The sequence below is a fragment of the Pieris napi genome, chromosome 1 (genome assembly GCF_905475465.1).
Source record: "Pieris napi chromosome 1, ilPieNapi1.2, whole genome shotgun sequence".
Taxonomy (NCBI): Eukaryota; Metazoa; Arthropoda; class Insecta; order Lepidoptera; family Pieridae; genus Pieris; species Pieris napi.
The window spans coordinates 9,582,381-9,597,992 of NC_062234.1; the positions used below are offsets into that span (position 1 = coordinate 9,582,381).

General features: G+C 31.4%; 1 protein-coding gene across 1 annotated transcript in view; it reads left to right on the plus strand.

The window, feature by feature from the left end:
- The first annotated feature begins 1,936 nt into the window (after positions 1 to 1,936).
- LOC125054945 overlaps positions 1,937 to 15,612 on the plus strand; it is a 55,739-nt gene continuing 42,063 nt past the window's right edge. The window contains exons 1-2 of the mRNA XM_047657099.1: positions 1,937 to 2,047; positions 14,410 to 14,758. Coding sequence (XP_047513055.1) covers positions 14,639 to 14,758 — 120 coding nt within the window. The 5' untranslated portion in view covers positions 1,937 to 2,047; positions 14,410 to 14,638. The remainder of the gene's footprint in view (positions 2,048 to 14,409; positions 14,759 to 15,612) is intronic.

Here is a 15,612-nt window from a genome sequence, read left to right on the forward strand (position 1 = left end):
ATTTATTCCCTAGATGAGAGGCTGTTTCAGCGCAGAGGAAACAGTCACCCACGTAGTCCTGGAATGCGAGGCTGTGGCTAATCAACGTGAAAAATTCCTCGGAACGGTGAGGTTAAGGAAGCCTGTGAAGTGCCCAGGAGACTTCTGTGCTTCTGTAAGGAGCTAGGCTGGCTAAATTAGCCAGGACTTTTACGCACAACGGACCAATTAGGAGTCTTATTGCGGAAAAAGGAGTCCTACTACCCTAACCCTAACCCTAACCCTTCCCTAGATCAAATACAAAGTCTTTATATAACTATACAATTCAAAGAAAATAATATAGATTGACAGTGAGTAATTATCTTATTACTTTCAAGCGACAGGACTCTTGTTTATTTTCACTTTGTCGCATTAAAAATGCAATAACAGTACACATAGCAAACACATAAAAAGGCTTGCAAAAAGGATCCTAAGTCCAATCCCAAATGTCAGGGTTCCATTAATCATAAAGGCTACAAAGAATATGCCTAATATATCAAAAAAAGAATTGCAGAAAATTTTGTCCCTCTTGAACGCGAACAATTATTCATTTCATATCTTATCATTGAATTATGCGTGGACAGATAACTCTCATTATATTTACCAACGCTGTAGTGTCCCAACTTAAATCACGTACTTTACGGGGATTTTATCTTAAATATTGTATTGTTAATATTATTCACACTTTGAATTATTCAATCTTGAATTTAACCAAAAATGTTAATCCACTTCATTCAATTTAAAAATTTACTATATTTATATAATGAGTTGTGTTGCGTCTATCATACATGTTTGTTAAACTATTTCTACGAATTTAAGACGCTAAGATGTAAGAAAAGCATTTCCGTCCTGATGAAAGAATAGTCAGACAAAACGTGTCATATACCCCAGAATAAGGGGATATTTTTGAATCTAAGCGGCTTTGTAGAGGCACTATTTAACGTGCGTTCAAATGCCAGCTACAATACTATTTTTTTATATATCTGCAACATCTGCTCGTAGTTTAAAACGTCATGATGTAGTCGGCACGTAAGCCCTAAAGCTTACAGAACTTCGCAATGTAAAAGTTAAGTTTCTTGAAGTCTGGAAAAATGTGTTTCCTCTTAATAAATTACGTTCGATTCGACAGTACATAAATTCAACATCTACAAACAATCAGTAGAAAGACACTGATCAATAAAGCGATGTATGCGGAACTAATCAGTTTGGTATTCTCTTGAGACTACTTGGTATAAAGGATAAAGTATACTAATAAAACTATATTAATACAAAGATATTGTTCAGTTGTCATTTCGAGATAAACGTCGCAAACTGGGACACAATGTCATACAACTACTGCAACTTGAAAGGTCAGATTGTTCACTCTGAATGATTGGTATTGTTTATTGTTATAAACTATTATATCGTAATTTACCTCGTCAAATAAATATGATTACATTTCATAACAAAGTTCAAATAATATTAATTTTATTCCCTTTCCTCCCAACATTAAATTGTAAGAAATCTAACCGTTATTCATAAAAAATACTTTTTATACTAAACTCGCCTCTTTCTATAAAATTTGCCATAGATTGATTAGTTCTATAGTTGAACCAATGTAATACGACTATTTTATGTGCTTTTAGTAGTCCTGTTTTTATTACAAAAGAGAGCTGTTTTTTTGCTTGTTAGGTACGTTTATATATAATATTTCAAACGATTACAATGAATTTGGGTTGAGAGAAACAAAAGTAGTTATTAATATCAAATCCGACAAACAGAATCTAGCATTCAATATTTGTTAAATTAATAGCACTTTCTTCAATCAGCTACGAGTTTGCTACGACGCTTAAGAGCTTTAATATTGTATAGCTTCTTTGCGTAGCTGTACATTCATAGCGATCTTCGTAGCGTTCATAACCGTGTAGCCAGTCTTGAACCGCCCTCTAGCCGTATCGGGCGCCAGATCGTTTGTTTAGTTTTCCACACAGAATTTTCCGATTATTTTGAATTCGTCATTATGATAGTGTTTACTTAAATATATATAGAGGTATGTTATTAGATAAGGACTTTTCCTTTCTGTAGATTAAATCATTTGAATTTTTTAGTTCTAGGATTTTTACATTTGGTACTTACTAACTAGTGACATAAATATTTAGTTTTTTAAATTATAAATTAAAATACGTTCATTTAACTATACAATTTTGTTATATTTACAGTGATTTAAATGGTAGTTCTAAAATATAAAAAGTATTTCTACTACTACTTCTCTTGGGTCTGTCCCGTGTATTACTACTTCTACTCTACCGCTCAAACCATAAGGAATGTAAAAATTATCTGTAATACCTTTTCAAACGATTTTTTATTCAGTGTATATTAACTGAGCTGGTACATCATTGTGCAAAATTGACATCGTGCCTTTACATAATCTGTATACTTTACAAGAAACCGAGCGACCATAATAGGTACTTTTAATTAGAGAGATTTAAATGGAATTATGTTTTTAAGTGAAAATAATTATCGCTTGTATTAAGTATTTGCAATATCAATTTTTGATAAATAAAAGCCAATTTGTTGTGCAGCATTAAGCCATGATGCTAGATATTTTAAAGAACGGTTTTATTTATAAAACAGGCGAAAAACACAAAAGGCTAATCTGATGTAAAGTGATACTTATACCGGCCGGCTATATAAGAATGTCAGTTTTTGTAAGTATCTAGTTCAATTTCTGTACCTTATTACAGTAATGTATTTAGTGTTTAGACGTAATCTTGTTATAATCTCATTACATGCGTATCTGCTATTGAATTAATTGGTCCTTCTTTCGTATGCGCCCTATTGGGTTTTTGCAACTTCGGTGAACCCATAAATCACCATGACATAGACTATAAACTTAACTTCTTTACATATTTTTTACTTATACTTTATTTATATAAACTAATTAGAAGTGCCTTTAAAAGAAATACGTATATATAAGCGGTTTCGGATAAATATTTCATTCGTTATACCTTCAGAATGAACACATTAGCATAATAACCGTAATTTACAAAATGTGTGATTTTAGGGAGAAGAGAGTTATAATGAACTTGTAAAGTAATCGGTCTCAAGTTGGCGACTTTCAATATTTGTATAATTATCTAGATGACGGGAAGATGGCGACACTTAACGTTAATTAAGTCGTTTAAGTTCGAGAACAATATAACAAGAACAAGTGATCTGCGTAAACTTAAATTTCGCTTAATTAAAACTTTCTCGGGACTCACTCATGTGAGGGAAATTGTTTATCTAGGTTTTTTTGCAGATGGTACTCCGTCCCTTGTCACTTCTTGACGTACAGCGTTTAATTATTCTTATCACATCTATCATTAATTAATCTATACATCACGCAATCTATGGATTGCGTTTGTACACCTAAAATCTCCTCCAGTTTCACAACCTCGATTTTTATAAACGTTTTGCACTACCACTGTGTGGAACGAGCAACAAATTGACACTTGGTCTATAAGAAACACAAAACAAACATTTGGTTGAAATTTTAAGAGAAATGTAAGCAAATATCTATGATTTCTGAAAAAACATTTTTCTTACATATTATAATGTATGTTTAAAAACAACAAAACTTTTTCCTTACTTCCAATTATTTCACTCGAAGACATTGTAAACAGCACACCAAGAGCTCAAAAGAATGTTCACTTGAAAGATTTCAATATTAAATTCTATTAAATTCCTTACATTTAAAAGAGGGCATCGTGTATAGCATTTTTTAAAATAAATAACAAATAGGTAAGTTTATAATTAGTTATCGAATAACTAAAGGTTACATCATTGTTATTTAAAAAGATAATTTAATATAAATACTCGCAAAATATTCTCTTGATGTTGTGAAATGCTAAAAGTATGGCCAACAACTACTTAAAAAAGTACAGGGAACCCATCGTATTCCAGCGACGCTTCAGGATATTGGAATACTTAAGTATGTAATATGTATCGTAATATTCTCACCGTGTCGCTCAGGTAAAGTTCCGGCTGATACTCAATACAATTCCGTTTAATATTCCGATAAGAACTATTGTACCTAATATCGGGATTTTCCTGTAGTTGACGTTTGCTACCCAATTGATAGTAACTGATAAGGGTTACAAAAGATTACGTTAATTGAATATCTATATATATAAAAATGAAACCCGTTTTCCGTTGTCACGACATAACATGAAAACGGCTTGCCCGATTTGTCTGATTCTTTTTTTATAATATTCCTTGAAGTACGAGGATGGTTCTTACGGAGAGAAAAATTCAAAAAATTGAGTGAAAAAGTCTACAAACAACACTTTTCTATATTCCCATACAAAATATTCGTAATAATATTTAAAGGAAATTTGAACTTTAATACCATATTATAAAGTTCAAGTGTTAGTGGAGGGGTTGCGGGAAGGTAAATTTTTATTTTTTGACATAATGTATTTGTTGTATTATCAACTTTCTTTTTTTTATCTTACTAGCTAGACCGGTGTCCCGAATAGCAGAATAAGTATTAAAAAAAAATAAAGAATCGACTGTTAGGCGGTACGATTTTCGCCAGGCCAGCTAGTTGTTTATAAAAATATTATATACCTCTTTACGTACTTATATACTATTTCATAGGTGATTCGTCGATGTGAGGTCACATGGATGAGAAACTAAAATGTTATCAACTAATTTTTATAATATTTATAATCCTAGTAAGGATGAAATATAAATTAATCATAAAGGCATAAAATACGCTATAATGAAATTTTGACTGTTTCATATTTCAAGCTAACCAAAGAACATGTATTTGCGTGATTTTGAATATAATTTTTTGGCATTAATTATTATTCTCAGTGCCACCAATATAATTAATATAGTACGTACAAAAAGAAACATTGAACTGTACTGTAAAAAAAGTTATTAAACCCACCTAGACTAAATCATTGATACAACATATCGTGATTACCCGCTTTGTACTTCGTAACATACGTATTTATCACGTAATACTATAATAACATAAACGCATTCTCTAGTAATCGGTAAAGTACCAAATCTCCAGATATATTAGTGTTCTGTTAAGCTCTGGGTATGTTTATTATTATAGGTAGTATGAATGTGTACAACTGTTGTGTAACTTGGCCACATGTCTGCGAATTTCTTATTTTCTTTGCAACATTACCCGACCCGAAATGGAGATCTCTGCGTAAATTGTAATGGATTGTGTCGTTTGCACCTAGTCCCTACTCGAAGGGTTTTTTGTTGAAAACATTGTTTGTTTTTAGTTCTTAAGGCCTTGAACGGCGTAAGATGGTTTCATTAATGTTTTAAAAGGTTTTCTTCATTGATTTTTTATAAGGCCAAAAAGTATTAAATGAACGGAGATGTTGCGTGCATGGGATTTATCTCGCTCACACATTTATCAAAATCTTAGTTACATTTTGATGCTATACTATTCGAATTAGTGCTTAAGATTGCTTTCCTAGAAATTTAAATGAAACGTTTAATGTATAAAAACACATTTATTAAAAACTCCACGTTTCAAGTATGGTTGACGTCGCGTTATGTGGAAAAGAATACGCGTTTGTATACTTTAAAAATCATATTATTCGGTAAAAGAAAATATGATTGCTCAAAATATGAAAGAACTCATAGATACATATAGGATATGGTACTTATTATGTATAAATCACATATCTTATATTATTTATATAAACTCTATACAATAGATAAACAATACATACTACAGAAGTTATTTAAACTAATAGGTAATACAAATAAAGTTGGAATAAAATGAGATTTCATTACAGCGTCTCACATTGATATTACTCCATTATGCCCTCGTCCCCGAGCGAATATTATAGTAAACTTCTCATATTACTGTAAGGAAAATCATGAACTCAAAAATTACACTTCACATTTTAATATGAGTTTCAAAAGTTGTTACGAGTATTTGCGTAAATTTTTTATTTATCAATTGTACTGTTGATCCGACTATACAAAACCTATATAAAACGGTTATTAAAGATAACGTAACTTTTATTTAACTATTACGGATTGTTAAAGATTATAATTTACTATTAATAGGATTCTAATTTGATTTTAAGCATTCAAAAACAATCAATCAATCCGTAAGTTTAGTTTTTTTACAAACGATAGCTCTGTATTTCATAGAAAATGAACGCATAATTAAATTAAAGTTTTACTTTGCAAACTATGCAAACGTCCAAATTAAAGAATACGTCCGGATAACATAAAATATAGTAAAATTTTTGCGATCTTACACGTGATTTAGTTTCGCTGTGTAATGGATAATTCGTCTGCATGTGTAAGCACAATGCGATATGACTAAACGATTCTCCGAGAAAAGGTTTACGGAAGATAAGCGATTTGAATAAATGGCGAGAGGTGACCAAGCATGATTTATATTGTTTAAGTATGTGATACTGGCATAAGATATATCCTCGATTGGTTCTTGATTGGGTTAGTCTTCTATAGCTTTTACTTGTATCTACTACAAGTAAGAAGAAATGTCAAATTTGGATCTTTTCATAACATTTCTGTCAAAAATTAAACTTAAGGTTAGATGGTTCCTTATAAACTCACATTACTGAATTTGTGAACTATTTTAAATAAATTATGTATTTTGCTGACATAATAGAGACTACCTTTATTTAGCTAACTTTAAATGTGTAATGCCTTTTCATCACAGTGTAAATACAATCTATTAGAAAGAGTGTTTCAGTTCCAACCTAGGAATAAAAATTAAAATTAGGCAGACATTAATAATGGGGTTTAATTAAAGACTTTAAAAGAAGACATAACGTACTTCTAAAACTAAACGTAAGAAATTTAGTGTAGCATGCTTCAAAAATGAAAACGTATTAAAGATACCCCGCTAATTTATGGTTGAACACCCAGACATCCATTAGTTAATGGTCCAAATTACACTCGGCTTAGCGGGAAAATTTTACGTATCCATCACGTAATTGCATCCTTTATGCTTACTCATGCATACAACTCATAGCAATTTTTAATAACCAGCACCCTGTTAATTACATTATTTCCTAAAAAGTTATCAGGAACGTAGAAACTTGAGAAAAAATAGGTACTTATTACAACATAAGTTCAAATAGTTGGAAATTTTCTTATTTACACACTAGATTATTAAAATAATCTATCTGAACGTTAGTTAGTCATAATATTAGTAGGACAATATCAATATCTACGTGATACAAAAAACATCGATCTTATGTGTCATATCAAATATATAAGACCGAGCCGAGTGCACTTACGGATTTTTAAATCACGCGGATGGAAAAATTGAATTCCCTATGAAATGGCAATACATTTCTTGCGAATTTCTGCATATCTGAAAGCTTATTGAACGCTTGGTACAATAAAAACGAAAAATATTTATTGACTCTAACAGTTATGTTTCGCTTCAAAATTATTCGTTCCAAACTCTGTTACTTATTGGGTCACGAATCGGGAATTACGTTGTATTGGTTCAAAATAAATATTTGCTTTCAAAAGAATACGCTTCTATGATTTTTGAAATTCCATTTTTCATTTACAATTTGTGTAAATGGTACAATTACTATCTCCTGTACTTGTTATGAGATCATAATTTCTAAGCTGTTTTCTTAGTGTACATATATTCGACGCATAGGAATTGTCATGCCTTAGAAGTTTTATTGCAATTATTATAGTAATTTAATTACTATTTCTAATTAATGTTAACGGTTGTTAAAATAAGTGTACGATTCTACTGATTCCATAAACGATAATGTTATACTGCATAATTCTCATCATGTCGTGTGGTCGGAGTGAGCAGAAAGTTTGGGAGTAGCGGTAATCTTACTAGATTATCACGGTTCTATGGGGATCAAAAACTTTGCCCAAAGTTGCCTACTTGCTTCGGCTATAAGTAGGTTTTAAAAGCTATTAAATTTGTGGTATATGCTTGTAAATTAATTTTAAGCATAAAAATTCATTAGTTCACCTTTTTAATAGAAATTTATAATTAAAAAAAAAGGATTGTGTGGTTTTATGAAACCACGGTAAAAGTAAAACTTTTTTTCACATATTTAACTAAAAAAAATTGGAATAATATTCCATTAAGGGTATAAAATTTGCTTTATCAATCTTAATTTTATACCTGGAAAATTGGAATGATAATGAGAAATAATAAAAGTAGACTAAGTCTCCAACTAATATTTTTATTGAACTCTGTGTCTTAGAGAGTACGACATATATAATACTTAACAATTATTTAGATTATATACACATAGGAAATAATAGTCTTTACACTACACGGTCAGCTGCGAACTATAGGCGCCGCCATATTAGCCTTGGCTGCAATGACAAGCGCCTTTTACTTTATCCCTACTACGCGGCCGACCGTCACGCGACATGCAATACACAGACGAAAAAGTTTGAGACGATGTAATAAAAGTTTCACTTTAAAAACTACTATTTTTTCCAATTGCTGTAATATTCTGCATTGTTTTTGTATATTCAAAGTAATTACTATTTCTAAAGTAAAACAAACCCATTGATAGGTTTTTATATTACAGCCTATTGTAAAGATTTTGATATCAATATGAGAGATCGTATAAGATTGTAGATATTTGCGCTATGTCTACGCAGACATACAATATATGTCAACGATAGTTTATTTTTGAAAATATTTGTCTTGAACTGTACCAGGGGCTGAGAGTATAAAAAGAAGAACGCAAGTAGAAACTGCGTTTGTTTCTGATTGGTCAATCGGACGTAAAAACATGACGCAAAATGTCGCGAGTCTAAGTCCAAGTTCGTATTGGAATAGAAATGCAGTTGACCAATCACCATTGAACGGAGCGCAAAATCGTTTCGTCCTTTTACTTTCTACCCTCGCTGCTTCTCAATTCGAAAATATAAAATAACACTAAGATCAAATAAAACAAGTTTACATGTAACTGCAAAAGCTTACAGAAGCCAAGTCAACAAATAGCTTTCTAGCTGGGTTTTACTGTCTTCATTTATCTTGTCCAGTTTATTTTGAGACACTCTCATGAGGATCGAATTCCTATATAAAAACAAAGGCGAACTTGAGGGAGGAAATATGATTGCCAATAAAAGTTGCCATTACATTTAATAAACTAAGTTCTGAACCCCTATAGAATAGGATTTCCCCAGTACTTGTACCCCGAGCTTTCAGTAAACCAGTGCATAACTGACTACAAGATTTATAACAGTGATGTGTCGTTAATTTTATAGCGAAAAGCGGGCGTAAGAGTGTAAAGAGTCGCCAGGAACTGTAGGAAAATTAGAGCTCAAACTTGAGCGTTTAGTACTATAATATATTCCGTTCTTGGGCGCCATCATCGCCCATTAACCTTGTAATAGGTGAAATATGCTAAGCGTGAGCTCGCTGCGTTCTTAATTTAAAATTACTTAAACATCCTACGTACAATAATATACAATAATCTAGCAATTAAGTGGCACGGTAGACAAATATTTGCGCAGGTAACCAGTTTCATTTTACACTATGTTATCTATTTAAAAGAATTATATTGAAATAAGAAAGTTCGTAACACCTATACTTAGAACATACTAAAAAATACCTAAGTTTGTCTAACTCATTTGAATTGAATAAATCAATAATAAATAATATCCAAATTCTTTTATAGAATGTGTAATAAATCACAGACCGGATGTTTACTTATTTATCTAAATACGTCTGCATCTATGTACCAACGTGAGGACAGCGCTGAAATATTATGGCAAAGAAAAAATTCCATTCGCTGGTCCCTAATAAGATCAAGTTATAAAGAGAGTAAATTTAATTGGAGTAAGTTAAAAATTATGGCCACGCAGCGGCTTTGGTGTTGCTCAGTGTTATTATTTTTGACCTATTTTTAATAAAAGAAAGCGACATTTGTAATTTCAATGTATTCTTTATTTATTAAATTAATATTGAAACCTTTACTTAACCTTATTTTATTAAAAATTTAAATATTAACAGGATTTACGATATTGTTTTTAGAAGTAATTTTTAATGTGTTCATAAACGATTCTTAAAGCTTTTTATTTAACTACTGATTACTGATATCTCGTTAGCATATAATTTAAATAAAGAGCCTTATGTTTTTTTGAGAACAATCTACATATGCAACCCTTGCACGCTCAATCAATAGTTTAACATACTATTTAATTATATAGTATATATTTTCTTCACACTACATGTGATACGTAGTACATAGTACGTGCTTAAAGTTTCATTGTAGGAAAATAAATAAAATGAGTAATGTTCGACATGTCAGTCTAAACCTGGGTCATAATAATGAAGTATGCTATAAATCAATGACAGATACAGTATAAGGAGTGTTTACAATTGCTCGCAGAACACGGTCTTGCCAAAATATATACCAGCATTATTTAGTGTCATGAAGTGCTTATAAGCGCAGATAGATGTATTCTAATAAATAATAATTCACATTGTTTTCTTACCAAAACAAATACAATGACATTTTAAGATTTTCTTATCTATGTTATTAAACAAGAATCATTTGCATGCAGTTACGTACTGTGTTAATATGAATAATTGTAACATACAATCCCTATTATAAATACAACACCTATTTTTATTAGGTAAAGCATATCACTTAAAGGAGTTATTTAAATGACGATATTAGTATACATCTTGTAAGACACAATTTACACGTTTACATTATTTATTTAAAGTATTTAAATATCCATCAAATCAATGGCTGGTGTCTTAACTGTCTGGGCCTCAGATTTGTGTATTTATATCTGCTTCGTGAGTATTCTTTTTTCTAATAGGCAAATAGTAGATCAACCTCCTGTGCCTCACACGCACCGTCGACTGATTAGGACTAAGGCAGGCCGGTTTCCTCAAGATCCTTCAATATACGAGAGAGTATTAAATGTCCACATAGACAGAAAGTCCATTATGAACCTGCGACCTCAGGGTTGAGAGTCACACGCGGATACCGGAACTACCTAACTAACATAAAATTTTACACAACACATTAATTTTTTTTTTGAGAACGTTTCTCAAAACCAAAAAATAACTCGCTATTCGGTAGTAAAACGCACGACACAGGAAGCTTGTTATTGTTTTAATAATAAAGCCACGAATAAAGGTAGATGATTTTATAGCCGCGTCGGTGCATGGGAAAATTGATAAAGCGTAGCCAGTAGCCACCCTTTAGCAGGAATTCCTGTGAGCTGTGACCTGGCTCCTGTTAGCCTGCATTTATATTTTCTGTTTTGGAGTCTCATTCTTAATTTGGCTTCTTATCACTGTCGGACGGACTCTATCAGCAATTTGTTGATGAAAGCTTGAAAAATTACAAAAGCCACGGTAAAATTAAGAAACATTGACAAACTAAATATTTTATTATACTTTATTCGCTTTTTCAAAAATCGCTCTAGTCGTGTTTATAAGACAAACACTATTATGGATTATTTAATACATATATAAGGTTATGGGAGGTGGATTATTAATGACCTATCCATCTTAGTTATCTGACGTTACTTGGTCGATTTTCCCATTTTGCTCTCCTTGCTTCTATTGAATTCCGATTCCATTAATTAATGGAATAGGTACTAGAGCGAAGTGATTTTTTAGTTTTTCCTTTCAGATGCTAAAGAATTACGTAATACATTTTGACAAGTTTTATCGATATGAAACGTGAATTCTTTGCCTTACATATTTCACCGAAAAATTGTAAACACCGTTAGATTGTAATCTATCTCGCGAGATTGTAAACTGTTGAAAGATTGTGAACCTCAACGAACTGCTTATAATTTAACTTATTATTATTCGGTAGATTATAATCTATCGAAGTGAAACCGTCAAATTGTGAAACGAATCGCACCTCGCGCATACATACTAGATTTAAATAATAATTAAATAAGTATGAATTTGTAACAGCTGACTTCTATTGCTGTGTGCTTATAAGTGGTTAACATAAAAGGTAAAATCTTAGAAAGGAAGGAAATAATTTATATTCGCTATTAATAAAAATGTTTTACACACCTCATACCAAAATATGTCATTTTATTTTTTTTTTATTTTTTTCTGATTGGATAATTCACACCAATTGACCTAGTCCCATGCTAAGCTGGTGAAGCTTGTGTTATGGGTACTAGGCAACGGATATACATACATATTATAGATAGATAGACATATAAATACATATTTAAACACCCAAGACCTAAGCACAACACCAAATGCTCATCACATCGATGTTTGTCTCAGTCGGGGATCGAACCCGGGACCCATGGATTCGCAGTCAGGGGTACTAACCACTAGACCAATGAGACGCCATTCAAGCCATACTACACATACCTAGTTGTGTAGAGTTAATATTACACAAGTATTTTCACGTAACCAACTGAAAAATTACTTTACATTCTCCTATCCAATATTCAAATGACTAACAAAACGAAATTGGCAGCTGCAAAAACAGAACATTCACAAAGCGTATACAAAAGTTTCGTCATAAGTCATAACTTTGAGTGTCATTTCACAAAATGTTTTCTTTGCTATATGTACATTGTAAGTCTATTTAAACCAAAGTTAACGAATCGTGAATTAAGCTTAAAGTAGGACGGTATATTGCAGTTGACAGTTGGGGCTTTAATTTTGGCGATCGTGTATTTTTTGCACAAAAATATTTTGCGAACTTTGAAAGGTGGTACAGGAAATTTTTATATGTGTTCTTTATCTGCGATAATATTATCACTGACAATATTCAAATGCAATGGAATGCTCATACTTGAGATTTTAATGTGGATCATCTAGATATGACGTTGGAGAAGTAGGATTTTATACTCGTGTGTTTTTATTGCACAGCTATAACTATTGCACGATAAAACATTAAATCAAGTGATATAATGCTTCATGCTTATACTAGGATAAAAAATATTAACATAAAAGTATAAAAAAACAGATTTGCATTTGTTTAGAAACCATTACGGACAACATTTCACCTGTAACGTGGATACTCTAATACAACTTCGAACATCTGAAGTTGAGTACGCACATACATTAAATGTCCCCTTACAACCTTCAGTAACCCCTTAAGTAGATAGATGACGGTGATTGATGTATGATGTTTCTCTAAAAATTATTCAATTCATGTTACGCTGCGTGAATTCAACTTATCTCTTTTAAAAAAAGAAGAAAACAACGACACCAAAAAGAATACAGAAACAATCTTTTTCATTTGTCATAAATAAGCTTAATATTCGCCTTTGGTCTAAGCTTAACAATTTTAATTATAGGCTCAACTCGTTATTACAACCGCATGTAATCCACAGCTTTCAGAGCTTTTAGTATTATTTATATCGGTCGCCAGTACTATGCGAAAACTTAAGCTTGTCACGTAACTGATGTACGCTTTGCAAGTAAAGTAGGAATACTTTATTTTACTTATTATTCTTAGAACGGAAACTTTACTTACTGGTTTATTTTGTCGAAAACAAAGAGACAATAATTTCACATTCAAAGTGCAAGAGATAGAAATTTCTTCACATAGCATTTGAGTGTAAAATTGATCAGCCATCTGAAATTATTAAACAACATGGTTTGATTAGGAGTAAAATTGAGTTTGTATAAAGAAAAAATTATATAAATAAAATCTATTTATAAAATCAAACTACTAGACCAAGAATCATAGACATTAAAGCCTAACGATAGCAAAAAGGTCTACGTTCTTAAATTTCTCTTACATAACAACGCCTTACATGATACATCCAATAATTAGTTAAAGTGAAAAAACATTGTGGTAATACCTCACCAATGTTATTCCATCTATTAGAGCAATCACTTATTAGATCAGAATGGGGTCGATATTAGTATATATATTATAGTTATGGATTCCAGCTTGGTTCTGGAATACAGCTAATGTCTGGTATATGATATAAGTATTACTCTTTTTATAAGTAAAGTAAATTTTGTCTTACTGTAAACATAAACCGCTCATGAACGGTCATGTATAATATATTTGATTTTACTTTTTATAAGAAAATTAACTTCAAATGTATGATTTTTTTAAGATAATTATTTCATAACAATTAAGTTATGCCATGAAGTATCTTTTAAAATAAAAATTATAAATAATCAAAATTTGTTAAGTAATTTAAAGATGGAGGCTATCGTATTTAATTAATAAAACGTTGAGACGACATGACAAACCCATATCATTCGTCACTTTTTTCATTTATGTAAAATTGGATACATAGAAAGTAAATGATGAGATTACTCACTTTGACACATCCTTAATATCAACCATTTGAGACTGAAAGAAATGACCCCATTTGTATGGAAAAGGGTTACGAGAATTCAGGCATAATACTACCCAAGTATAAAACTATTGTCTTTTGTTACAGATATCGCTAGATGGATTCAGTGACAAATTAAATGATACGGATTTATTAAAAAGATAAGTAATTTAAAATCTAAAAATTAATACAGTATAACATTTTCAGTCAAACTGCTGCAACGCTCGCCCTGCGTTTTGTTAGTATTTTCAATTAATTAAATAGATTTAACTTATGTCGCTGTAAATACATGTGCAGTGCATACAGTGCTTCGATGATATTAACTCTTTAGAGGAAAATGTTGCCAGTGCCACAGGATCGGTTGTCAGGAAGGAGAAGCAGCTCCATTGTAAGCCGGACTCTGCTTGGCCGTCGTTCTTCCGTTTATGTGACCAGCAACCACCAGGATCCTGCTAAAGTAAGTCTATTTTTTACTGAAAAACAAATCTCTTATAATAACTGCCAAACATGTAAATAATCGTTTGAGTAAAATTTATTATTGTCTTCTGTCTTAATTAAAAAAATTCTCTTAAAATCTGTATTAAGAAGAAAACTCATAATCACTCATATTTTTACTGTCTTAACATATATATTTAATTATGTAGTTTACCAAATTAATGAAGTTAACTTTCGGTATTTATCGAACGACAAACAAACGAAACTAACCGATTCGAATAATAGTGTAACGAATCGAGGCGAAATATTCGACGGCGTTGATCTAAACTCGATTACGGCTCGTCAAATGTAGCAAACCACAGAGGAAATGTTTTATTGCTACGCCCAAAAACAATTGGATATAAAAAGGGAATTGTCTATTGTCTATGAACACATACATTCACTTTAGAGTGTCGCAAAATTTTGAGTGGTACGAAATCTGGCGCAACGCTGAACGTAATAAAAATGAACTTAAACCCCGTACATTTTGCATGAATCATACATTCATTGCTTCACAAATCGATATTTAACTTATTTTTGTATAATCCTTTTGTTGTCAAACTTTTTATGATAGCTATTTTGTACACGAAGTAGAATAAAATAAGCTCGGGTATTCATTTAATTAAATAATATCTTCAGTGCTAACAACGTATGATAACGGGATTTATTCTTACGACAAAAATTGTTTCGCTTACGCCACAAAAAGTGCGCTTAACAAAAACAACTCTTCGTTCCCCGGAAGCGATCGCCTCGTAGCGATAAGGTCACTCAGCTACTTTTATATTTGAAAAATATTTATTTTATTTCTGTTTGCAAATAAATGAGAAGAATGCTTAA